Here is a 26249-nt window from a genome sequence, read left to right on the forward strand (position 1 = left end):
TCCAGGGGCGATACTCTTGGGGTTTCTCCAGTCTCTGTCAGACCAGTAAGTCTGGTCTTTTTTTGTGAGTTAGAATTTTGTTCTACATTTTTCTCCAGCTCTGTCCAGGACCCTGTATTGTGATCCCTGTCAGAGCAGTCAGTCATGATAGCCAGGCACCATCTATTTGTGCTGGACTCAGTCTGGTGGAGGCTGTGGTACATGTGGTCCATTAGTCCTTTGGACTAGTCTTTCCCTTGGGTCTTTAGTTTTCTTCATTCTTCCTTGCTCCAGATGGGGTGGAACCAGTGGAGTCTCTTAGATGGCCGCTCACAAACTTTTAAGACTCCAGACACTGTTCACCAAAGTAGGATTTAAAACGTTTATGTTATGTTATGTTATGCTGTGCCATTTGAGCTAGATGTCCCCCGAGACCATGGTCGCCAGCCCTCAGCCCAATAATTCGGTCCCTCAGGGAGCTTGGTTGTATCTATGAAGCTTTCATGACCGTGCCTTGGTCAAGTTATACTGACTTCCCCAGTATTGTGTACTGCCTTACTCGTCACCGAAGTTACCACTTATCTACTGTCTAGTTGGTGTTTTTCCATTGCCACCCCTCCCCTCCCTAGTAACCATCAAAGATTGTTTCTTTTTGTGTGTAATCTTTTCATAAGTTTTTGTAATAGTGGTCTCATACAGTCTTTGTCCTTTTGTGATTGACTTATTTCACTCAGCATAATGCCCCCCAGATTCATCTATGTTGAGAGATGTTTTGCAGATGCATCATTGTTCCTTATTGTTGTGTAGTATCCCATTGTGTGTATGTACCATTGTTTATCCCTTCATCTGTTCATGGGCACTTAGGTTGTTCCCATCTTTTTGCTATTGTGAATAATGCTGCAGTGAACATGAATATGCATATGTCTATTTGTGTGACGGTTCCTATATGTCTAGGATATATTCCTAGGAGTGGGATTGCTGGATGGTATTTGATTTCTATTTCTAGTTTTTTAAGGAAGCGCCATGTCGTTTTCCCAAATGGTTGTACCATTGTACATTCCCACCAGCAGTGCATAAGAATACCAAGTTCCCCACAGCCCCTCCAACATTTGTTATTTTCTGGGTTTTTTTGATCCTTGCCAGTAATGTCGGGCACAAGATGGTATCTCACTGTAGTTTTGATTTGCATTGCTCTAATGGTTAGTGATCTCAAGCATTTCCTCATGTCTGTTAGCTGCCTGAATGTCTTCTTTGGTGAAGTGTCTGTTCATTTCCTTTGCCCATTTTTTAATTGGATTATTTATCTTTTTGTTGTAGAGGTATTGAATATTCCTGTAGTTTAGAGATTAGACCTTTGTCAGATTCGTCATAGCCAAAATTTTTTTCCCAGTCTGTGGGTTCTCTTGTTACTGTTTTGGTGAAGCCCTTTGATGAGCATAAGTATTTAATTTTTAGAAGATCCCAGTTATCTAGGTTACCTTCTGGTGTTTGTGTATTGTTAGTTATGGTTTGTTTCATATTTATGCCATGTATTACGGCCTCTAGAGTTGGCCCTATTTTTTCTTCTATGATCTTTATAGATTTTTGTTTTGTATTTAGGCCTTTGATCCATTTTGAATTAGTTTTGTGTATGGTGTGAGGTATGGGCCCATGTTTCATCTTTTTGGAAAAGGACATCCAGTTTGCCAGCAACATTTGCTAAAAAAAAGACTATTTTCTCCATTTAGTGGACTTTGGGCCTTTGTTGAAGATCAGGTGACTGTAGGTGGATGGATTTACATCTGAGTTCTCAATTCTGTTCCATCAGTCAATGTGTCTGTTGTTGTACCAATATCACGTTGGGTTTTTTTTTTTTTTACTTTTTTTTTTAATGGTACTGAAGGTTTACAGAGCAAACTAGTTTCTCATTAAACAGTTATTACACTTTGTTTTATGACATTGGTTAACAACTCCATGACATGTCAACACTCTACCTCTCCTATCCCCTCCTCCCTTCTAATCCTTGCCCCTGGACTGTTGTGCCCCTTTAGTCTCGTTTTGTTTTATGGGCCTGTCTAATCTTTGGCTGAGGGATGAACCTCGAGAGTGACTTCATTACTGAGCTAAAAGGTTGTCTGGGGGCCATACTCTCAGGGTTTCTTCAGTCTCTGTCAGGCCAGTAAGTCTGGTCTTTTTTTGTGAATTAGAGTTTTGTTTTACGTTTTTCTCCAGCTCTGTCCAGGACCCTCTATTGTGATCCCTGTTAAAGCAGTCAGTGGTGGTAGCCACACACCATCTAGCTATACTGAACTCAGGCTGGTGGAGGCAGTGGTAGATGTGGTCCATTAGTCCTTTGGACCAGTCTTTCCCTTGTACGTTTAGTTTTCTTCATTCTTCTTTGCTCCCAAAGGGGTGAGACCAGTGGAGTATCTTAGTGGGCACTCACAGGCTTTTCAGACCCCAGATGCTACTCACCAAAGTAGAATGTAGAACATTTTCTTTATAAACGATATTATGCTAATTGAGCTAGATGTTCCCCAAGACCATGGTCACCACCGTCAGGCTGTTTTGACTACCCTAACTGTATAGTAGGTTCTGAGGTCAGGTAGTGCAAGTCCTCCTACTTTATTCTTTTTTATCAGTAGTGCTTTACTTATCTGGGGCTTCTTTCCTTTCTATATAAAGTTAGTGATTAGTTTTTCCATCTCATTAAAGAATGCTGTTGGTATTTGGATTGGGATTGCATTGTATTTGTAGATTGCTTTGGGTAGAATTGACATTTCCACAATGTTGAGTCTACCTATCCATGAGCATGATATGTTTTTCCATTTATGTAGGTCTCATTTGGTTTCTTGCAGTAGTGTTTTGTAGGGTTTTTCTTGTATAGGTCTTCTATGTCCCTGGTTAGACTTATTCCTAAGATTGTTTTTTCAGGGGCTATTACAAATGGTATTGCTTTCCTGATTTTCTTTTCATAGTTCTCTTTATTGATGTATAGGAATCCAACTGATTTTTATATGTTCGTCTTGTATCCTGCTATTCTGCTGAATCTTTCTATTAGTTCCAGTAGTTTTCTTGTGGAGTCCTTTGGGTTCTGTATGTAAATTACATATCATCTGCAAACAAGGATAGTTCTACTTCTTCCTTACCAATTTGTGTGTCCTTTGTTTCTTTTTCTTGTCTTATTGCTCTAGGTAGGACTTCCAGCCCAATGTTAAATAGGAGTGGTGATAAAGGGCATCCTTGTCTTGTTCCTGTTCCCAGGGGGAATGTTTTCAGCCTCTTCATTAAGAATGATGTTGGCTATTGGTTTTATATATGCCCTTTATTATGACATTTATTATGGCATTAGAATTTCCCTTCTAATACCTATTTTATTGAGAGTTTTTATCAGGAATGGGTGTTGGACTTTATCAAATGCCTTTTCAGCATCAATTGAGATGATCATGTGATTCTTTGCGTTATGTATGTGGTGGATTACACTGATGAATTTTCTAATGTTGAACCATCCTTGCATACCTGGTATGAATCCCACTTGGTCTTGGTGTATTATTTTTTTGATACTGAATTCTTTTTTGGCTTGAATTTTGTTGAGAATTTTTGCATCTATATTCATGAGAGATATTGGTCTATAATGTTCTTTTTTTGTGGTGTCTTTGCCTGGTTTTGGTATCAGGGTTATGCTGGCTTCATAGAATGAATTTAGAAGTATCCCTTCCTTTTCTGTGTTCTGAAATAGTTTGAGTAGTACTTGTGCAAGGTCTCTGAATGTTTGGTGGAATTCTCAAGTGAAAATATCTGGGCCAGGGCTTTCTTTGTTGTTTTGGGGAGTTTTTTTTTTTTTATTGCCTTTCCAATCTCATCTCGTTGTGGGTCTGTTCAGATTTTTTACCTCAGTTTGTGTAAGTTTAGGTAGGTAGGGCATTTCTAGAAATTTGTCTGTTTCCTCTGAGTTTTCAGATTTGTTGGAGTATAGTTTTTCTTAGTACTCTGTTATGATCCTTTTTATTTCAGTTGGATCTGTTGTACTGTCCCTCATTTCGTTTCTTCTTTAGGTTATTTGCATCCTATCTTGTTTTTCATAGGTCAGTTTGGCCAGTGGTTTGTCAACTTTGTTGATCCTTTGAAAGACCCAACTTTTGGTTTTGTTGATTCTTTCTATCGTTTTTCTAGTCTCTATTTCATTTATTTCTGCTCTTATCTTTATTATTTCCTTTCTTCTGGTGGCTGTGGGTATCTCTTGCTGTTCTCTTTGTATTTGTTTGAGTTGTATAGCTAATGTTTTGATTTTGCCCCTTTCTTCTTTTTTGACATGTGAGTCTATTGCTATAAACTGTCCTCTGAGCACTGCCTTTGGTGTGTCCCAGAGGTTTTGGTATGTGTTTTCATTCCCATTTGATTATAGGAATTTTTTTATTCCACCTTGATTTCTTCTGTTACCCAGTGGTTTTTAAGCAAGGTGTTATTCGGTTTCTATGTATTCAATTTTTTTCCTTGCTCTTCCTTTTATTAATTTCTACCTTTATGGTGGTGTGATCAGAGACGATGCTTTGTATTATCTCAGTGTTTTGGATTTTTTTGAGGGTTGCTTGCGGCCTAACATGTGATCTGTTCTGGAGAACATTCCATGCGCTTTGAAAAAGAATGTGTACTTTGCTGCTGTTGGGCGGATTGCTCTGTATATGTCTATAAGGTCAAGCTGGTTGGTCGTGGCCTTTAGATCTTCTGTATGTTTGTTGTGGTTCTTTCTAAATGTTCTGTCCTTTGCCGAGAGTGGTGTGTTGAAGTCTCCTACTATTGTGAAACTGTCAGTTTCTCTTTTCATTGCTGGTAGAGTTTGTTTTATGTATTTTGGAGCCCCGTCACTGGGTGCATAAAGATTTATCATGGTTATGTCCTCATGGTGGATTGTCACTTTAGTCATTATATGATGTCCTTCCTTGTCTTTTGTAGTGGATTTTGTTTTAAAGTATATTTTATCTGAGATTAGTATTGTCACTCCTGCTCTTTTTTAGTTACTGTTTACTTGATAATTGTTTTTCCAGTCTTTGATTTTTAATATATTTATGTCTTTGTTTCTAAGATGTGTCTTTTGTAGACAACGTATTGATGGATCCTGTTTTTTTATCCATTCTGGCACACTCTGTCTTTTTATGGGTGTATTTAAGCCATTTACATTCAGTGTGATTATAGATAAGTGTGAATTTATTGCAGTCATTTTGTAGTGCTTTTTTTTTGTCTTGCTGATGTTTTCTTTGTTCTTCTTTTCTGTGCTGAATTTCTTTTTTTTAATTTCGTTTTTGTGGATTTTGTGTTTACTGAGACTTTATGTTTTTCTTATTTTGATGAGTAGGTTTGTTAACTTTCTTTGTAGTTACCTTGAAGTTTAACTCCATCTTCCTAAGTTTAAACAAGGCTATTATTACTTGATAAAGCCTTGACTTCCTCTCCATTTGAAAGTTCTATACCTACACTGTTTATTTCCTCTTTTATTGTTCTGACATTGTCATTTACAGACTGACCTCTGTGGTTCCCTGATATAAATTTTTTAGGTTTGTTTTATCATTGAGAGTTTGTTACCTGGGTTGGTATCTGGTTGATTCTGTCCTACATCTTAGATTCAGGCTGTTGTCTGATGTTGTTGGTTCTCTAACTGAAGGACTCACTTTAATAATTCTTGTAAGTTTGGTTTGGCTTTTATGTATTCCTGTGATTTCCGTTTATCTGAAAGTGTCCTAATTTTACCATCATATTTGAGCGATAGTTTTGCAGGATATATTATTCTTGGTTGGCAGTTTTTTCTTTCAAGATTTTATATATATGCCATCTCATTGCCTTCTTGGCTGCATGGTTTCTGCTGAGTAATCAGAGCTTAGTCTTATTGTTTCCTGTTTGTATGTGACTTTTTGTTTTTTCTTGAGCTGCTGTCTGGATTCTTTCTTTGTCTTTGTTTTTAGGGAGTGTGATTATGATACATCTTGGTGATTTTCTTTTGGGGTCTATCCAGTATGGGGTTTGTTGAGCTTCTTGGATGGTTGGCTTTTCATCTTTCATGATATTAGGGAAGTTTTCTGTTGGAAAAGTCTTCACCAATCCTCTCTCTGTTTTCCGTTTCTGTCCCTGTTGTGGAACTCTGATCACAAGCAAAATCTCGTCTGCGGCTCTTGGTAACTGAGGTCGAAGATGGCAGATCTGGGCCGCAGTGAGCTGGTATCTCTCTGGCTGAGTGACCACGGACCATTGGAAAGTGGCAGAGGCCTCGTACAGGGAAGAAGGGTGGGTGGTGGGAAAGCATGTATCCCTGGAGCGGGTGTGCTCTCTCCTGTTGGGAGTTCTGTGCAGTTGCCTTCCCGTATTCCCTGTCTGTGTTCCTTGGTGGCTATAGTCCAAGATGGTGAATCTGTGCTGCATTAGCTGTTAGGGGACCTCCACTCCGTAGCTCTCTTCATTCTCTGTTCTCTGTCAGTTTCTTACCCTATTCAGTGCTTGATCAAGTTCTTTATTCCTTCATTTGATGCTTAGGGTTCCAGGATTGATATTTGTAGCTGCTTTACTTAGTTTTTTGGGTCTTTGCTGCAGAGGGACAGCATGGTGCTTCTGTCTGTAGAGCTATGTTGGCTTTGCCCCATTACAGAACATTTTGATCAAAGAGTCCCTAGAAGAATCCTGATCAAAAGGCAGGGGGGAAATGCAGAACAGAATTTAAAATTTCAAATTCCAGACTTTCTGGAGCTGTGGAGGCTGAATGAACTTCCAGAATGATTGCCCTGAGGTAATATTTAAACCTTAAACCAAAAATATCCCCCAAAGTCTTCTTAAAACCAAATAGTAGTTTAGCTACTGGTAGAAAAAGATCTGCCTTGAGCATTATGCTCTTTTAAGAACCATCTGTATGGGATCAAAGTGACAACAGCAACTTGAAAGATTAGATAGGAACCTTAGGGGGCAGGGAGTTTATGTTAATGGGGGAGGAACAACTCAGAGAAGGAGGGTGAGAATGGTTGTACAACTCAAAGAATGCAGTCAATGTTACTGAATTGTACGTGTAGGAACAGTTGAATTGGTGTATGTTTTGCCGTGTATATTCTCAACAACAAAATGAATAAAAAATTTTTAAAAAGTAGACATACAGAGGCGGGGCCAAGATGGTGGACTAGGTGGACGCTACCGCGGATCCCTCTTGCAACAAAGACTCGGAAAAACAAGTGAATCGATCACATACATAACAATCTACGAACCCTGAACAACAAACACAGATTTAGAGACAGAGAACGAACAAATACGGGGAGGCAGCGATTGTTTTCAGAGCCTGGAGCCAGCGTACCAGTCAGGTGACCTTCAGCCCCCGATTTCGGGCAGAGCCCAGGGGGGCAGACGGCACAAACAAGGGGCCTAGCCCTGGCCCCAAACTCATTCCGGGAGGGGGCCTGTCCGGTTCGCGCGGGCAGCGTGGCGACGCAGCCGGTGGGAGAAGTCCCCGGGAGGCAGTGACAGGTCTTGGAGCGGGGAGAGCAGCATCCCAGACGGGGAGCCGTCCCGCCGGGATTTTGGCGGACTGCGGCACGGCATAAGCGCAGGGAGCAGCTCCACCACCCTGAACTGACCCCGGGGGGGCCCATCCGGTTCGCGCGGGCGGCCTGGCGACGCAGCTGGTGGGAGAAGTCCCCGGGAGACAGTGACGGGTCTTGGAGCGGGGGGAGCAGCGTCCCAGCCGGGGAGCCGTCCCACCGGGATTTTGGCGGGGCGCGGGCGCGGGAAGCTGCTCCACCCCCCTGAACTAACCCCAGGAGGGGGCCCAGCCGGTTCGAGCGGGCGGCGTGGAGACGCAGCCGGTGGGAGAAGTCCCCAGGAGACAGTGACGGGTCTTGGAGTGGGGAGAGTGGCGTCCCAGGTGGGACGTGCGGTCGCGGCGCAGGCGCAGGGAGCAGCTCCGCTCTCCTGAGCTGACCCCGGGAGGGGGCCCAGCCGGTTCGCGGAGGTGGCGCGGTGACGCGGCAGGCGGGACGGGGAGTCCCCGGGAGGCAGCGACTGATTTTGGAGTCGGGAGTGCACCGTCCCAGGCTGGCAGCGGAGGATCTGACCGTGACTCCAGCGGGCCAGACCCCCCAGGGGCAATCTCCACACAGCCAGCACACATAGGCGATGCGCCCCGCGGAAATCTCAGATATAATAGTCATTCCAAGCAAGACAAGCAACTCTGGCTATATTCTGAGGTGCTACTCTCCTATCTCTCTGATCCCTCCCCCACCCTCCCCAGGCGGCTTCATTAACATCTGAATAGCCTGAGCCAGGGGGAGAACTCTGATAGGGATCTGACTGCATTTTTTTTTTTTAGCGGATTTTCTGGAAAAACTAGTTTCCCAGTGATGGCTTGGAGACAGCAGTCCATATCAAACCACTTAAAGAAGCAGACCATGACAGCTTCTCCAACCCCCCAAACAAAAGAATCAAAATCTTTCCCAAATGAAGATACAATCCTGGAATTATCAGATACAGAATATAAAAAACTAATTTACAGAATGCTTCAAGACATCACAAACGAAATAAGGCAAACTGCAGAAAAAGCCAAGGAACACACCGATAAAACTGTTGAAGAACTCAGAAAGATTATTCAAGAACATAGTGGAAAAATTAATAAGTTGCAAGAATCCATAGAGAGCATGTAGAAATCTAAAAGATTAACAATAAAATTACAGAATTAGACAACGCAATAGGAAGTCAGAGGAGCAGACTCGATCAATTAGGATGCAGACTGGGACATCTGGAGGACCAGGGAATCAACACCAACATAGCTGAAAAAAAATCAGATAAAAGAATTTAAAAAAATGAAGAAACCCTAAGAATCATGTGGGACTCTATCAGGAAGGATAACTTGCGGGTGATTGGAGTCCCAGAACTGGGAGGGGAGACAGAAAACACAGAGAAAAGAGTTGAAGAACTCCTGACACAAAACTTCCCTGACATCATGAAAGACGAAAGGATATCTATCCAAGATGCTCATCGAACCCCATTTAAGATTGATCCAAAAAGAAAAACACCAAGACATATTATCATCAAACTCGCCAAAACCAAAGATAAACAGAAAATTTTAAAAGCAGCCAGGGAGAAAAGAAAGGTTTCCTTCAAGGGAGAATCAATAAAAATAAGTTCAGACTACTCAGCAGAAACCATGCAGGCAAGAAGGGGATGAGACGACATATACAGAGCACTGAAGGAGAAAAACTGCCAGCCAAGGATCATATATCCAGCAAAACTCTCTCTGAAATATGAAGGTGAAATTAAGATATTTACAGATAAACACAATTTTAGAGAATTTGCAAAAACCAAACCAAAGCTACAAGAAATACTAAAGGATATTGTTTGGTCAGAAAACCAATAATATCAGGTACCAGCACAATACAAGGTCACAAAACAGAATGTCCTGATATCAACTCAAATAGGGAAATCACAAAAACAAACAAATTAAGATTAATTAAAATAATAATAATATAACAGGGAATCATGGAAGTCAATAGGTGAAAGATCACAATAATCAAAAAGAGGGACTAAATACAGGAGGCATTGAACGGCCAGATGGAGAGTGATACAAGGCGATATAGAACAATACAAGTTAGGTTTTTACTTAGAAAAATAGGGGTAAATAATAAGGTAACCACAAAAAGGTATAACAACTCCATAACTCAAGATAAAAGCCAAGAAAAATGTAACAACTCGACTAACATAAAGTCAAACACTATGAAAATTAGGATCTCACAATTTACTAAGAAAAACGTCTCAGCACAAAAAAGTACTTGGAAAAATGAAATGGAAAACAACACACATGAAAAGGCATCTAAATGACAACACTAAAAACTTATTTATCTATAATTACGCTGAATGTAAATGGACTAAATGCACCAATAAAGAGACAGAGAGTCACGGACTGGATAAAGAAACACGATCCATCTATATGCTGCCTACAAGAGACACACCTTAGACTTAGAGACACAAACTAAAACTCAAAGGATGGAAAAAAATATATCAAGCAAACAATAAGCAAAAAAGAAGAGGAGTAGCAATATTAATTTCTGACAAAATAGACTTTAGACTTAAATCCACCACAAAGGATAAAGAAGGACACTATATAATGATAAAAGGGACAATTGATCATGAAGACATAACCGTATTAAATATTTATGCACCCAATGACAGGGCTGCAAGATACATAAATCAAATTTTAACAGAATTGAAAAGTGAGATAGACACCTCCACAATTATAGTAGGAGACTTCAACACACCACTTTCGGAGAAGGACAGGACATCCAGTAAGAAGGTCAATAGAGACACGGAAGACCTACTTAGAACAATCAACCAACTTGACCTCATTGACTTATACAGAACTCTCCACCCAACTGCTGCAAAGTATACTTTTTTTTCTAGGGCACATGGAACATTCTCTAGAATAGACCACATATGAGGTCATAAAACAAACTTTTGCAGAATCCAAAACATCGAAATATTACAAAGCATCTTCTCAGACCACAAGGCAATAAAACTAGAAATCAATAACAGAAAAACTAGGGAAAAGAAATCAAATACTTGGAAACTGAACAATACCCTCCTGAAAAAAGACTGGGTTATAGAAGACATCAAGGAGGGAATAAGAAAATTCATAGAATGCAACGAGAATGAAAATACTTCCTATCAAAACCTCTGGGACACAGCAAAAGCAGTGCTCAGAGGCCAATTTATATCAATAAATGCACACATAGAAAAAGAAGAAAGAGCCAAAAGCAGAGAACTGTCCCTACAACTTGAACAATAGAAAGTGAGCAACAAAAGAATCCATCAGGCACCAGAAGAAAACAAATACTAAAAATTAGAGCTGAACGAAATGAATTAGAGAACAGAAAAACAATTGAAAGAATTAATGAAGCCAAAAGCTGGTTCTTCGAAAAAATTAACAAAATTGATAAACCATTGGCCAGACTGACTAAAGAAATACAGGAAAGGAAACAACCCGAATAAGAAACGAGAAGGACCACATCACAACAGAACCAAATGAAATTAAAAGAATCATTTCAGATTACTACGAAAAATTGTACTCTAACAAATTTGAAAACCTAGAAGAAATGGGTGAATTCTTGGAAAAACACTACCTACCTAAACTAACACATTCAGAAGTAGAACAACTAAATAGACCCATAACAAAAAAAGAGATTGAAACAGTAATCAAAAAACTTCCAACAAAAAAAACCCTGGCCCGGACGGCTTCACTGCAGAGTTCTACCAAACTTTCAGAGAAGAGTTAACACCTCTACTACTGAAGGTATTTCAAAGCATAGAAAATGACGGAATACTACCCAACTCATTCTATGAAGCCACCATCTCCCTGATACCAAAACCAGGTAAAGACATTACAAAAAAAGAAAATTGTAGACCTATATCCCTCATGAACATAGATGCAAAAATCCTCAACAAAATTCTAGCCAGTAGAATCCAACAACACATCAAAAAAATAACTCACCCTGATCAAGTGGGATTTATACCAGGTATGCAAGGCTGGTTTAATATCAGAAAAACCATTAATGTAATCCATCACATAAATAAAACAAAAGACAAAAACCACATGATCTTATCAATTGATGCAGAAAAGGCATTTGACAAAGTCCAACATCCATTCATGATAAAAACTCTCAGCAAAATAGGAATTGAAGGAAAATTCCTCAACATAATAAAGGGCATCTATGCAAAGCCAACAGCCAATATCACTCTAAATGGAGAGAACCTGAAAGCATTTCCCTTGAGAACGGGAACCAGACAAGGATGCCCTTTATCACCGCTCTTATTCAACATCGTACTTGAAGTCCTAGCCAGGGCAATTAGGCTAGACAAAGAAATAAAGGGTATCCGGATTGGCAAGGAGGAAGTAAAGTTATCACTATTTGCAGATGACATGATCTTATACACAGAAAACCCTAAGGAATCCTCCAGAAAACTACTGAAACTAATAGAAGAGTTTGGCAGAGTCTCAGGTTATAAAATAAACATACAAAAATCACTTGGATTCCTCTACATCAACAAAAAGAACACCGAAGAGGAAATAACCAAATCAATACCATTCACAGTAGCCACCAAGAAGATAAAATACTTAGGAATAAATCTTACCAAGGATGTAAAAGACCTATACAAAGACAACTACAGAGCTCTACTACAAGAAATTCAAAAGGACATACTTAAGTGGAAAAACATACCTTGCTTATGGATAGGAAGACAACATAGTAAAAATGTCTATGCTACCAAAAGCCATCTATACATATAACGCACTTCTGATCCAAATTCCAATGTCATATTTTAAGGGGATAGAGAAACAAATCACCAATTTCATATGGAAGGGAAAGAACCCCCGGATAAGCAAAGCACTACTGAAAAAGAAGAAGAAAGTGGGAGGCCTCACTCTACCTGATTTCAGAAGATATTATACAGCCACAGTAGTCAAAACAGCCTGGTACTGGTACAACAACAGGCACATAGACCAATGGAACAGAATTGAGAACCCAGATATAAATCCATCCACGTATGAGCAGCTGATATTTGACAAAGGCCCAGTGTCAGTTAATTGGGGAAAAGATAGTCTTTTTAACAAATGGTGCTGGCATAACTGGATATCCATTTGCAAAAGAATCAAACAGGACCCATACCTCACACCATGCACAAAAACTAACTCCAAGTGGATCAAAGACCTAAACATAAAGACTGAAACGATAAAGATCATGGAAGAAAAAATAGGGACAACCCTAGGAGCCCTAATACAAGGCATAAACAGAATACAAAACATTTACCAAAAATGATGAAGAGAAACCCGATAACTGGGAGCTCCTAAAAATCAAACATCTATGCTCATCTAAAGACTTCTCCAAAAGAGTAAAAAGACCACCTACAGACTGGGAAAGAATTTTCAGCTATGGCATCTCAGACCAGCGCCTGATCTCTAAAATCTACATGATTCTGTCAAAACTCAACCACAGAAAGACAAACAACCCAATCAAGAAGTGGGCAAAGGATATGAACACACATTTCACTAAAGAAGATATTCAGGCAGCCAACAGATACACGAGAAAATGCTCTCGATCATTAGCCATTAGAGAAATGCAAATTAAAACTACGATGAGATTCCATCTCACACCAACAAGGATGGCATTAATCCAAAAAACACAAAATAATAAATGTTGGAGAGGCTGCGGAGAGATTGGAAGTCTTATACACTGCTGGTGGGAATGTAAAATGGTACAACCACTTTGGAAATCTATCTGGCGTTATCTTAAACAGTTAGAAATAGAACTACCATACAACCCAGAAATCCCACTCCTCAGAATATACCCTAGAGATACAGGAGCCTTCACACAAACAGATATATGCACACCCATGTTTATTGCAGCTCTGCTTACAATAGCAAAAAGCTGGAAGCAACCAAGGTGTCCGTCAACAGATGAATGGGTAAATAAATTGTGGTATATTCACACAATGGAATACTACGCATCGATAAAGAACAGTGACGAATCTGTGAAACATTTCATAACATGGAGGAACCTGGAAGGCATTATGCTGAGTGAAATTAGTCAGAGGCAAAAGGACAAATATTGTATAAGACCACTAGTATAAGATCTTGAGAAACAGTAAAAACTGAGAAGAACACATACTTTTGTGGTTACGAAGCGGGGAGGGAGGGAGGGAGGGAGAGGGTTTTTTTTATTGATTAATCAGTAGATAAGAACTGCTTTAGGTGAAGGGAAAGACAACACTCAATACATGGAAGGTCAGCTCAATTGGACTGGACCAAAAGCAAAGAAGTTTCCGGGATAAAATGAATGCTTCAGAGGTCAGCGGAGCAGGGGCGGGGGTCTGGGGAACATGGTTTGAGGGAACTTCTAAGTCAATTGGCAAAATAATTCTATTATGAAAACATTCTGCATCCCACTTTGAAATGTGGTGTCTGGGGTCTTAAATGCTAACAAGCGGCCATCTAAGATGCATCAATTGGTCTCAACCCACCTGGAGCAAAGGAAAATGAAGAACACCAAGGTCACACGACAACTAGGAGCCCAAGAGACAGAAAGGGCCACATGAACCAGAGACCTACATCATCCTGAGACCAGAAGAACTAGTTGGTGCCCGGCCACAATCGATGACTGCCCTGACAGGGAGCACAGCAGAGGACCCCTGAGGGAGCAGGAGATAAGTGGGATGCAGACCCCAAATTCTCATAAAAAGACCATACTTAATGGTCTGACTGAGACTAGAGGAATCCCGGCGGCCATGCTCCCCAGACCTTCTGTCGGCACAGGACAGGAACCATCCCCGAAGACAACTCATCAGACATGAAGGGGACTGGTCAGCGGGTGGGAGAGAGATGCTGATGAAGAGTGAGCTAATTATATCAGGTGGACACTTGAGATTGTGTTGGCAGCTCTTGTCTGGAGGGGGGATGGGAGGATAGAGAGAGAGGGAAGCTGGCAAAATTGTCACGAAAGGAGAGACTGAAAGGGCTGACTCAATAGGGGAAGAGCAGGTGGGAGTACGGAGTAAGATGTACGTAAACTTATATGTGACAGACTGATTGGATTTGTAAACGTTCACTTGAAGCTTAATAAAAGTTAATAAAAAAAAAAAAAAGTAGACATACAGAGACACTACACCAGAGAGGATATATGGATGGCAAATAAACACAGGAAAAGATGTTAAAAACAAAAAAGTGGCATCACTCCTGTAGACCAGACAGAAAGCAACGGGAGGGAAGAGCCTAGAAAAGATTGCAAAACAGATTCAGGGTATTTCTCTTTTAAAAAGAAAATGGTATCATGTGATACCATGGAAGAAATTTGACCCCCGTGAAAGTGGAGGATAAAGTCACGTTGCAGTATAAAAGTGGCAGTAAGGAGTGGCAGTAAGGAACGTGAAGGTTATAGCTGATCTGTAATCTGGACCAAAGTGAAAGGCCATGTCCTTCAGGGATCCTGAGAAACTCTAACAGGAAAGATTCATTTAAAGCAAAACTCAGAGTAAAACACCTTTAGACCCACATTTGTCAGGTGACATAAGCTTAGTTTTTACTTTTACTTTGCTTTTCCGCACTTTGGACAAGAGTGTTGGTAGACTGTCCGGTGAATCAGCCTAGCAAGTATTCAAACCACGGAGTTTTGGGACTCTGACACGGAAGTCTGCAGACTAGGTATGAGACCTTGGAAAACCCCTGCCTTTCTCTGGATTGCAGGTTACCTATCCATAAAACAAGGGGACAAAACGCAATTCATTCATTCATATTTATGGAGCAGCTATTATGTACCAGGCATTGTTCTTGTAATTGGGGATTCAACAATTTTCGGAACTGATAATCTCTTCACTCATGGAGCTTACATTTGAGTGAATGACTAGTAAGACTGCTTCTAACTCTGTCATTCAGCATCTTTTTCTCTCCCCTCTCAATGAAGTCTGATGCTCCAGCTACAGTGTCTATAGGCCAAACTTTTGGTAAACTGGAGAGTGTTGGGGGTAGAAGGAGCCTCCTTATTTTTTTCATTGCCGTATTCATTTTTTTCTTTTTAATGCAAATGGGATTGAATCATAACATCCATATAGAAAAGTACACGTACCCAAGAGTTTTCATCAACTGATTCACCTGTGTAGCCAGCACCCAGATCCGAAACAGAATATGACCAGCACCTGAGAAAGTCTTTTTGTCCCCTTCCAGTCCCTAAGTCACTCAGCATAGGGAAAAACACTCTCATGACTTCTAATACCAGGGATTATATTTTTGAACTTTATAAAAATGGAATCATACAATATGTAGCCTTTTGTATATGGGCTCCTTCACTCAGCATTATATGGCTATGCAACAATTTATCCATTCTACTGTAAATGGTAAGCAATATCATGATAAACAGACAAAAGATTGAAGTTGTCAAGGATTTCATTTTACCTGGATCCACAGTCAACATCCACAGAAGCAGCAGTCAGGAAATCAAAGGACCCATTACATTGGGCAGATCTGCTGCAGAAGACATTTGAAGTGTTAAAAACCAAAGATGTCACCTTGAAGACTAAGGGATGCCTGACCCAAGCCATGGTGTTTTCATTCGCCTCATATGCATGTGAAAGCTGGACAATGAATGAGGACGACCAAAGAAAGACTGATGCTTTGGAATTGTGTTGGCAAAGAATATTGAATACACCATGGACTGCCAAAAGAACAAACAAATCTATCTTGGAAGAAATACAGCCAGAATGCTCCTTCGAAGCAAGGATGGTGAGACTTCCTCTCACGTTCTTTGGACATGTTTTCAAGAGGGATCAGTCCCTGGAGAGGGACGTCATGCTTAGTAAAGTAGAGAGAGGGTGAAAAAGAGGAAGACCCTCAACGTGATGGATTCCCACAATGGCTACAACAATGGGCTCAAGCATAACAATGGTTGTGAGGACGGCACAGGACTGGGCAGTGTCTCGTTCTGTTGTACACGGGATCACTTTGAGTCAGAACCAACTTGATGGCACCTAACAACAGCAAAACTATAAATGGACATTTGGATTATTTCCTATTTGGGAGTACAGCTGCCATAACAAAGTACCACAAAATGGATGGCTTAATAAAACAGAAATTTATTGGCTCACAGTTCTGGAGGCTAGACGTCTGAGATCAGGATGTCAGCTATGTTGATTACTTCTGAGGGCTCTAATGTAGAATAAGTTCATGCCTCTCACCTAGCTTCTGGTGATGACCAGCAATCCTTGGTCTTCCTTAGCTCGTGGTAGATGCATCACTCCAATCTCTGCCTCGGTCTTCACATGGCCTTCTTCTCTCTGTGTGTCACTGTGTCTGTGTCTCTTATCTTTTAAAGGACACCACTCATCTTGGATTAGGACCCCCCTACTCTGGTATGACCTCATGTAAATTTAACTGACAGCATCTTCAAAGACCCTGTATTCAAACAAGGTTGCATTCACAATTACTGGTGGTTGGGACTTCAGCATATCTTTTTGGGGGACACAACTCAATCCATAACAGGGACTATTGCTAAATAGTACTGCTGTGATCATTTGTGGACTCGTCTTTTGGTAATGTGTGTTTGCATTTCTTTTGGATATGTATCCAGGGGTGGAATTGTTCTGTCATAGTCCAAGCATAAATTCGATTTTAGTAGATGCTGCCTCTTTTCCAGAATGGATGTAGGAAGTAGACTGCCATCAGCAGTTTATGAAAATTCCAGGTGCTAAATGTGGTGGACAACACACGGTTTCTTCTACATTGTAGCCGTTCTAGTGAGTGTGCACTGTTATCTTGTGGTGATTTTAATTTGCATTTCTCTGGCGTCTAATGAAGTTTAGCAGAGGAACCTGTTCCTTTTTTAATATGAACAAACAACCCCAGGTGGCAGCTTTCTTGGGAGCCTCCTTTAGTAGTAAAATCAAGAGGCGGTTGCTCTCCAAACGTCTTCTTCCATAGCCCCTGACCACCTTTATTATTTCCCCAGTAAGAAGATAAAAAATGGCTCAACACCGTCGATCAAAACCCAGGACCAAGAGAGTGTGTCTGCATATCGGTACAACATGAATTTCAAGAAGGTGGGCAAATGCATCATAATAAACAACAAGAACTTTGATCAAGTGACAGGTAGGTGTTATGGACATGGTCTGGCCTTTTACATTCCCTTCCATTTCCTTTTACTTGTATCAAGACATGTATTCCTCTCCAGGGGAAAGGAATGCCAGGAAATCAGGAGCTTTCAGTCTGACATCTCACTATGTATTAAACAATGTAGGACTTTGACCGAAGGACTAAGAATAAAGGGCAGAATACAGGAGCCGTTTGGCCCTGACCGGAGCTGAGGGTTATCAAGGTGGGCCTTACCTTTTGTGGGTAGGCTGAGTGAATCTGTCATTTGGGGTCACTTTTCATTTCATTTCCTTCATTAAAATGTGACCCTGGAGGGCACTGTATGTACTCAGAGGATTTATACTGTACCTGCGTTCAGTGCCTTGCATGATGATACCTTTCTACCCTACCAGGTGCCTTCCAGTTGACTCCAACTCGTGGCGACCCCATGTGTGTCAAAGTAGAACTGTGCTCCGTAGGGTTTTCAGTGGCTGATTTTTTGGAAGTAGATCACCATCCCTTTCTTCTAAGGCACCACTTGGGTGAACATGAACCTCCAGCCTTTCAGTTAGCAGCAGAGCTTGTTAACCATTTGCATCTCCCAGGGACTCCTGATGATACCCACACGCCAGTGTTTGGCCGGAGGTTGCTCATCCACAGACTTGTTGCTTGATTTTCACAGGTATGGGCACCCGGACTGGAACGGACAAAGATGCCGAGGCCCTTTTCAAGTGCTTCCGAAGTCTGGGCTTTGAGGTGACCATCTACAACGACTGCTCTCGTAGCAAGATGCAGAACCTGCTTCAACGAGGTGCGTGCTTACCCCTCCACCCTCTTGTCTTTTTCCTGTGCCCAAGAGGGGCAGAACCCACACTGGCCTTAGGAGGAAGCCTTGGCAGGGCAGAGGAATTCCAGAGTGGGAAGTCTTTCCTTCAGTTCTTTCCAGTCCAGACCTGTCTCTGGGGTAAACAGGACTCTTTGAGGAAACTTAGATACCTCCACCAAAAGGCGACAGTTTAACTGACAGCAGAATATACAGAATACTCTCAGTTTCAGACAGGTAATTCCTCAGGAAGTAACAATTCTCTATCATTCTGTCCAGAATGGAGTGTAAGTGTAAGCTCTTCCCTGGTTGCAGGTAAATATAGATAGACAGACAAGATAGATTAGATAAATAGGTAGACAGATAAGATAAGACAATAGATCTAAGATAAACAGATTAGATAGATTGATTAACTAAACAGACAAGATCAGTAGATAAGATAGATAGATGCCCTCCAGCCGATTCCTACCCATGTCGACCTTGTGTCCTGCATCACCCTCAGGATCGCCACCACCCTGTTCAAATCTATCATTGTGGCTGCTGTGCCATCCATCTCACCGAGGGTTTCCTTCACCCCGGTGGCAGGTAGAGAGTAATAATCCCCATGTTGTTGTATGCCAGTTAAGTCGATTCTGACTCATTGTGTAATCACTACACCACCAGGGTTTCCAGGATGGACTTTAGAGAGGATAAATATACAGTTGGGGGAGGGGGGTAGAAGTGAAACTTGAGCCCTGGTCTTCGCCTCTGGAACAGCATGCATTTTATTACATCACACTATCTAATGGGTGCCATCTAGGGTATGATGGGATTTAGGGTAAGTGTTTGAGAGTAATGGCGCAGATGAAGTCCAATCCCTCCAGAGGAACCTGGTCTGCCAGCTCCTCTCTCCCCACCTATTCCTCTCCCACAGCCACTTATTGCTGCAAGGCTGGAGGAGAACACTATACCTGAGGTCCTTCTGGACTGATGTTCTGATTTTTCAGTGTTGAAATCACTTCCTTGTAGCTTCGGAAGAGGACCATTCAAACTCAGCCTGCTTTGCCTGCATCCTGTTAAGCCACGGAGAGGAAAATTTAATTTATGGAACAGATGGATTGACACCAATAAAGGATTTGACAGCCTGCTTTAGGGGTGATAGATGCAAAACGCTTCTAGAGAAACCCAAACTCTTCTTCATTCAGGTAATCGTTTTTCAATGCCAGTGCAGTTAAAATGGGGGAAGATTACAGTTGCTGGGCCTCTGTCATTTTTACAAGTCTGCATGCTTTTTAGTTGAGATCTGCAGTTGTGGGGTTTTGTTTTTCTACCTTTTACATGGTTGGCATATTTATTGCAGTGGATCACAATTGTGAAATTTTCTTTAAGACACTGCAGTACTTTCGTTTTCCATTGAATTTTTTTTAATTGAGATGAAATTCCCATAACATAAAATGAAGCATTTTAAAGTGAACAATTTAGTGGAATCTAGTACATTCCCAGTGTTGTAGAACCACCACCTCTGTATAGATGCAAAACATTTTCATCACCCCAAAAGGAAACCCCATACCCATTAAGCAGTCACTCTCTACACCCCTAACCCCAATACCTGGCAACCACCAATCTGCTGTCTCTGTAGATTTACTATGTCTGGATAGTTCATATAAACGTGCCTGGCTTCTTTCACTTAGCATGGTGTCTTTAGGACCATTCACATTGTAGCATGTATCAATACTTCATTCCTTTTTATGGCTGAATAATATTCCTTTGTGTGTGTGTATGTATATATATGTGTGTGTATATATATATATGGAAACCCTGGTGGCGTAGTGGTTAAGAGCTACCACTGCTAACCAAAAGGTCGGCAGTTGGAACCCACCAGGTGCTCCTTGAAAACTCTATAGGGGCAGTTCTACGCTGTCCTATTGGGTCACTATGAGTCGGTAATCGATTGGACAGCAGTGGGTTTGGGTTGTTTTTTTTTTTTTTTTTGGTTTGTATATATATATATATATTTTTTTTGGTGTATATATTTATGTGTGTATGTGTGTATATATATATATATATACACACCCCACATTTTGTTTATCCGTTCATCCATTAGTGGACATTTGAGTGGTTTTCACCTTTTGGCAATTGTAAAATGTTGCTATGAACGTGCATGTACGTGTGTGTTTGAGTACCTGTTTTCAATTCTTTTGGGTCTAGCTAGGAGTGGAATTGCTGGGTCATATGGTAATTCTATATTTAACTCTTTGAGGAACCACCAAACTTTTCCGTGGCTGCTATACCTGTACTATTTTACATTTTCACCAGCAGTGCACGAGAGTTCCAGTCTCTCCACATCCTCATCAACACTGGCTATGTTCTGTTTTTTTTTAATCGCCATCCTAACGGGTGTGAAGCGGTATCTCGTGGTTCTGACGTCCATTTCCCTAATGACTAATGGCGTTCAGCATCTTTTTGTGTGTTTGTCGGTCATTTGTATATCTCCTTTGAAGCGCTGCAGTTGCTTTATTTGCCTTGCTTAGTGATTCAGCAGAACATTCATTCATTGATCGCATTATTGAGCTCCTGGTACATACCTTGGAGCCCTGGTGGTGCAGTGGTTAAAAGCTACGGCTGCTAACCACAAGGTTGCCAGTTCAAATCCATCAGTCACTCCTTAGAATCCTTATGGGGCAGTTCCCTGTGCTCTGTTCTACAGGACCGACTATGAGTTGAAATCAATTCGACTTAGTACAAGCCAAGCACAGTTCTTGGACACAGCAGTGAGTGACACACGTTTCCGTTCCTGCTCCATGGTAATCTCTGCTTTGATTTTAGGCTTGCCGTGGATCAGAGTTGGATGATGGGATCCAGGCTGACTCAGGGAGTGTCAGTGACACAGATGCTAATCCCCGACACAAGATTCCAGTTGAAGCTGACTTTCTCTTCGCTTATTCCACAGTTCCAGGTATCAAGTCACACATATTGTCTGCTAACTGGACCATTCCAATCCAACGTCAAAATGCAGCTTCTGATTGCTGCTCCAGCAAATTAACACAACCATAGTGACTTAAAACAATACAAATTTATTATTTTAGAGTTCTTTACTTCAGAAATCTGATACCAGTCTCACTGGACTGAAATCAAGGTGTTGGCAAGACTGTATTCCTTTCTGGAAACTAGGGCAGAATCCATTTCCTTGCCTTTTCTAGCTTCTAGAGGCAGCCTGTGTGGCTTGTGGCCCTCTTACCCCATCTTCAGAGGCAGCAATCTCACATCTCCCTGACCTTTCTTCCATCATAGCACCTGTCTCTTTGACCACAACCAGGAACGGTTCTCCACTTTTAAGGACTCCTCTGACTAGTTTGCCTAATCCGGAATCTGAAATAATCTCCCCATCTCAAGACTCATAACCTTAATTCCAAGTCCTTTTTGCTTTGTGAGGAAATATATTCACAGGCTCCAGGATTAGGGTGTGGACATCTTTGCGGGGGGCCATTATTTTGCCTACTACGGGGACGTATTTACTTTTCTTTCCAGGAAAGCTGAGTTCTCTCATATATGCTTACTATCGCTATTGTTAATTACAAGAAAAAGTATTTCTGTGGTGCTCTAAGTTTACAGAGTGCTTTTCATACCTTCTGCTTCATATCACCCTTAAAATAATGGCAGATAGCTAGAAAAAGTGTTACTGCTGTCCTTAATTTACAGATGGAAAAAAAAAATTACAGTTGGGTGAGCTTAAGCGATATACCCAAGGTCAGATAGAGATTTGGGGACACAGGGAGCTGTGGCTTGGACCAGGAGCTTTGACTTGCGTTCCAACCACTTTATCCTGTAAACAGGTACCAGAAAATAGCAGTCATCAGCCAGCATAGTCATTTACCAAACACCATGTTTGCCGGAGCGTTCAGTCAAAGTCCTTCCTTTGTTTTGAATTCTTCTCGTTTAGAATTCTTCCAGCTAGAATAGTAGTTTTGTCAAGTGCTTGATAGAAAGGTAGTAGTTATAGTAAGTAGGGCAATGTGTTGGGAAAACCAGCTCTGGCAGAATCTACAGAGAGGATTTGGTGAGACTGCTAACTTGACAACTTTTAAGGATCTTATAAGATAGAAAATAATTTGTTCTCGCTGCTCGTGAAGAAGTCCCTGGGTAGTATAAACAGTTAACACACTCATCTGCTAACCAAAACGTTGGAGGTTTGAGACCACACAGAGGTGCCTCAGAAGGAGGGCCTGGCGGTAGACCTAAACCACACTAAAAAACCAAACCCATTGCCATCGAGTTGACTCCGACTCATAGTGACCCCGTAGAGTTTCCATCTCCACAGAAGCAGACTGCCACATCTTTCTCCTGCGGAGCCGCTGGTTTCAAACCACTGACCTTTCCGTTAGCAGCAGTTGCTGTAACCATTGCACCACAAGGATCAGCCATTTAAAACCCTGTGGAGCACAGTTCTACTCTGACGCACATTGAGTGAGTCATTATGAGTCAGAATCCACTCAGTGGCAACTGATAAACTGGTAACTGCTCACGAAAGGGAAGTAGCGTAATGGATGCATATATTTGTGTAGAAAACCCAGTCGGGTTGTAGGTGCTCTGAGCAGTCAGATGATTAAAGCTGGGTTCTTGCCTGAGGTTCTGGGTCCCCTGGGCCCCTGATCCTGCAGTTCCTTGGCCTGAAGGTTTGCATCTCATTCCTGGGTTGCCTTGTGATTTCTTCTTCAGCTCTTGGGCATCCTTCAGGGTAAATGTCTAGCCTCTTCCTGCTGAGATCCTCTTGCCAGGACCCAGGACAACCCGAGAGCAAGCTTTCTCTGCCATAGACATCCCTTGTCCTGGCAGAGCCGGCCATTCAGGGCTGCAGGTCTCCAACCCTGAGACCAACCCTAAGGCATTTAGTCATTCAGCTGATGTCTTGCCTCTAGATTTCTTCAGCAGAAGCCAGGCCCTAGGTCTCTGTGTCCCCCAACAGCAAAAGTATATCTCAGAATTCTCCAGGTGACCCCCTGCAAGTTTCTTTCGCTGTGCTTGGGTTAGAAAGTACCATTCATCCCCTAAAAGGGTGGTTAGGAATTCCAGAATTCTGAAGTAAGTTCTACATTTCCTTGGGAAAACTCCGCGTGCAGATTTATCTCCCACTCACTTAGGTATCTGTTGTATCACATGGGTGCCTCCATCAAGACTGGTAGAGTTCCCTGCGACATCCACCAACACTGGCCCTTAGTGGTGTATGTTACGGGACTCCATGCTGGAACACCAAAGCATTTGTTGGGCATCTTTATGCAGCCCTCTAAATCTAGGGTGCTTGCACCCTGAGCACACCAGCCTAATTCTCATAAGTGACTCGCATGCAAAGTAGAGTGGAATCCATTCAGAAAAGCATGTGTGAAGGCCCCAGAGCTCATTCTCAGTGCTGAGTTCGAGCCGTGGCCAATTGATTTGATCCTCTCCTTTCTCTCCTTCTGAAGGCTATTACTCGTGGAGGAACCCAGGAAGAGGCTCCTGGTTTGTGCAGGCCCTCTGTTCCGTCCTGAACGAGCACGGGAAACACCTGGAGATCATGCAGCTCCTCACCAGAGTGAACAACAGGGTGGCCAGGGACTTTGAGTCCCAGTCTAATGACCCGCACTTCCATGAGAAGAAGCAGATCCCAAGTGTGGTCTCAATGCTCACCAAAGAACTCTACTTCTGAAAAATAACCATCTCATGGGCGTGCTCTGGCCAAGAAGCTACGCATCATTTATTGATGAATCAGTTTTTTTTTTTTTTTTGAGGCTCTTGAAATATCCAAAAGTTCTAAGGGATTTTAATTTCAGGAAAATTCATTGATTCAACAGAGAAGAAACTTTCTGCTATTGCCTTATGTTTCTCTGACTTTCCAGAGACTCATTTTTTAAAATGTTACTCATTTGATGACTGCAGTTTCCTCTTAAGATTAGTTTCTGTTTGTATTCCTTCTACCTCGTTATCACACTTAGTCCATACAACAAAAATGACCTCCTGAGTTGACTCCTGGCTGTGTCTGTCGTGATCAGTGGTGACATTGGTAGAAAATCAGATTGATATTTGCACCTGGCAGAAAGAATCCCAGTACTTGACAAAAAACAGCTGAGAGGATATTCATTCACCTGTATTGCAGGAAATGGGTATTGAGTGTGGTTTGAGTGGTTTTTTTTTTTTTTTTAATTGGCTCAGGGCAAATCCTCAGGCAAAAATGCCCTGATAAGTTAGAGAAAAAAAATACTTAATAATTCCATATGTATCAGTCAGGATCAAGTCAAGAAAACAGAAACCATTCTCAGTGTTTCGACAGAGGGAATTTCATACAGGAAATTGATTTACATAGATGAAAAAAGAACAGCTAAACAACAGGAAGCTGTTACCATGCCTGTGTCTATCAGGATAATGGGAGGAGATATGGTTTCCCAGAGTTGAGAAGCTGGGGCCATCCACAGGAGCTAGCACCTTGATGGAGGTTTCCCAGTGGGCGACAGAACCCAGGAGGAAGTGTGGAAAATAGGCCCATGACAGGGACAAAGCCACTGCCTGTGATGAAGCCAGTCCTAAAGCCAAATCAGACATGGAGAGATACCCTGGTTTCACCCTTTTTGCCCTCTGGTCACCCACCAGTGCCATACCATCCTATTCCTACCTGGAAGCCAGCTGGCATGAGGCCTGGGAAATGCAATTTCCTGTGGTACAGAGCAGAGCAAGGGATAATGAGGCAGCGGAGGAGCAATAACTAGATGTAAGCCTCGCATATAATGTGAATATAATCACTTTCCCTGATGTTCAGCAATTCATCCATGCAATGGTTTTATTCATTGAGTTTTTGGATATCTGTGTATTTCCCACGTTGTGCAAAATAATCTGCTTTAGCTTTAAAACAGACTTGGAAATTTTTATGTTGTATCAGGCCTTATTCTGGGTAAATTTTTGTTACTTCTAATTCTGTTAAGTGGGTAAGAGTTCATGGCAAAGATTCTTGTACGTTGTTTCCAAGGTGGTGGTATCTTTTGAATTCTTGGATAAATTTTATTCTGCCTAATTGGTTAATAAGCAGATGTTCATATTTATTGATTAAAATATGGTTGCTTGATTCTTAACCTCAGTTTGCCTTCCTTTAGAAGTTACTTATGGCTGTGAGAAAATGAGAAAACAGACTAAAAATTGTCGTACTAACTTGACCTCAACACAGATGTAATAATTTTTCTTTTGAAGCTCAAACACTAATAAAATAATGAGTAGACAATCATTTAGGAAGCTGACACTCTTCACATAAAGGATTAATCAACTTGGAAAGCTGTTTATGGTAGGCTGCTATTTATTAACTTAGCAACAAAATCAGATGGTGTGAAAGTTTTCTTGGCTTTTTTTTTTCCCCAATAAGAAAGCTAATTGATGGCCTGCTTATGAGACTTGTCCTTGGCTTTCTGCCACCTAAAATACACCAATGTTCAGAATTTGAGTGGAGATTCATGAATTAAGACGAACAACCATGTACCCTGCTGTTCTGGGAATTTGCAGGCTGTTCTTCTTTGGAAAGTAGACTGTTCTATTCATCGTCCCTGTCACAGTAATGCACAGTCTCTGGGTGGTGCAGACTATTAAATGCACTTAGCTACTAACGGGAAGGAACACAGCTGATAGCATAGTTTATGCCTAAGGAGAATTAGCTCCAGTGTTTTGGAACTTTCAAGGAAGACGTGCTTTCGGGAATCTCTTAACTCTCAGCGAAGCCCCCTTTTTAAAACTATATGATAGAGGGGAAGGAAAGGGTATAGGCGTACTCTGCTTTCTGCATAAGTTTTCTGGAAACCCAAAACTGCTCTAAAAAAATTAAGTATTAAAAACTAAAACAACAACAAAGTA

At 41.5% G+C, this 26249-nt stretch overlaps 1 protein-coding gene across 4 annotated transcripts in view; it reads left to right on the top strand.

Moving 5' to 3' along the window:
• The window catches only part of CASP7 (caspase 7), a 51639-nt gene extending 26156 nt beyond the window's left edge, over positions 1–25483 (top strand). For all 4 annotated transcript variants that reach the window (XM_049854673.1, XM_049854672.1, XM_049854674.1 and 1 more), the window contains 5 exons: positions 17463–17602; positions 18267–18395; positions 19416–19591; positions 21213–21342; positions 23846–25483. In XM_049854673.1, the coding sequence (XP_049710630.1) occupies positions 17463–17602; positions 18267–18395; positions 19416–19591; positions 21213–21342; positions 23846–24069 (799 nt within the window). In that variant the 3' untranslated portion in view covers positions 24070–25483. The remainder of the gene's footprint in view (positions 1–17462; positions 17603–18266; positions 18396–19415; positions 19592–21212; positions 21343–23845) is intronic.
• Positions 25484–26249: the final 766 nt, after the last annotated feature.

This window comes from Elephas maximus, chromosome 16, assembly GCF_024166365.1.
Source record: "Elephas maximus indicus isolate mEleMax1 chromosome 16, mEleMax1 primary haplotype, whole genome shotgun sequence".
Classification (NCBI taxonomy): domain Eukaryota; kingdom Metazoa; phylum Chordata; class Mammalia; order Proboscidea; family Elephantidae; genus Elephas; species Elephas maximus.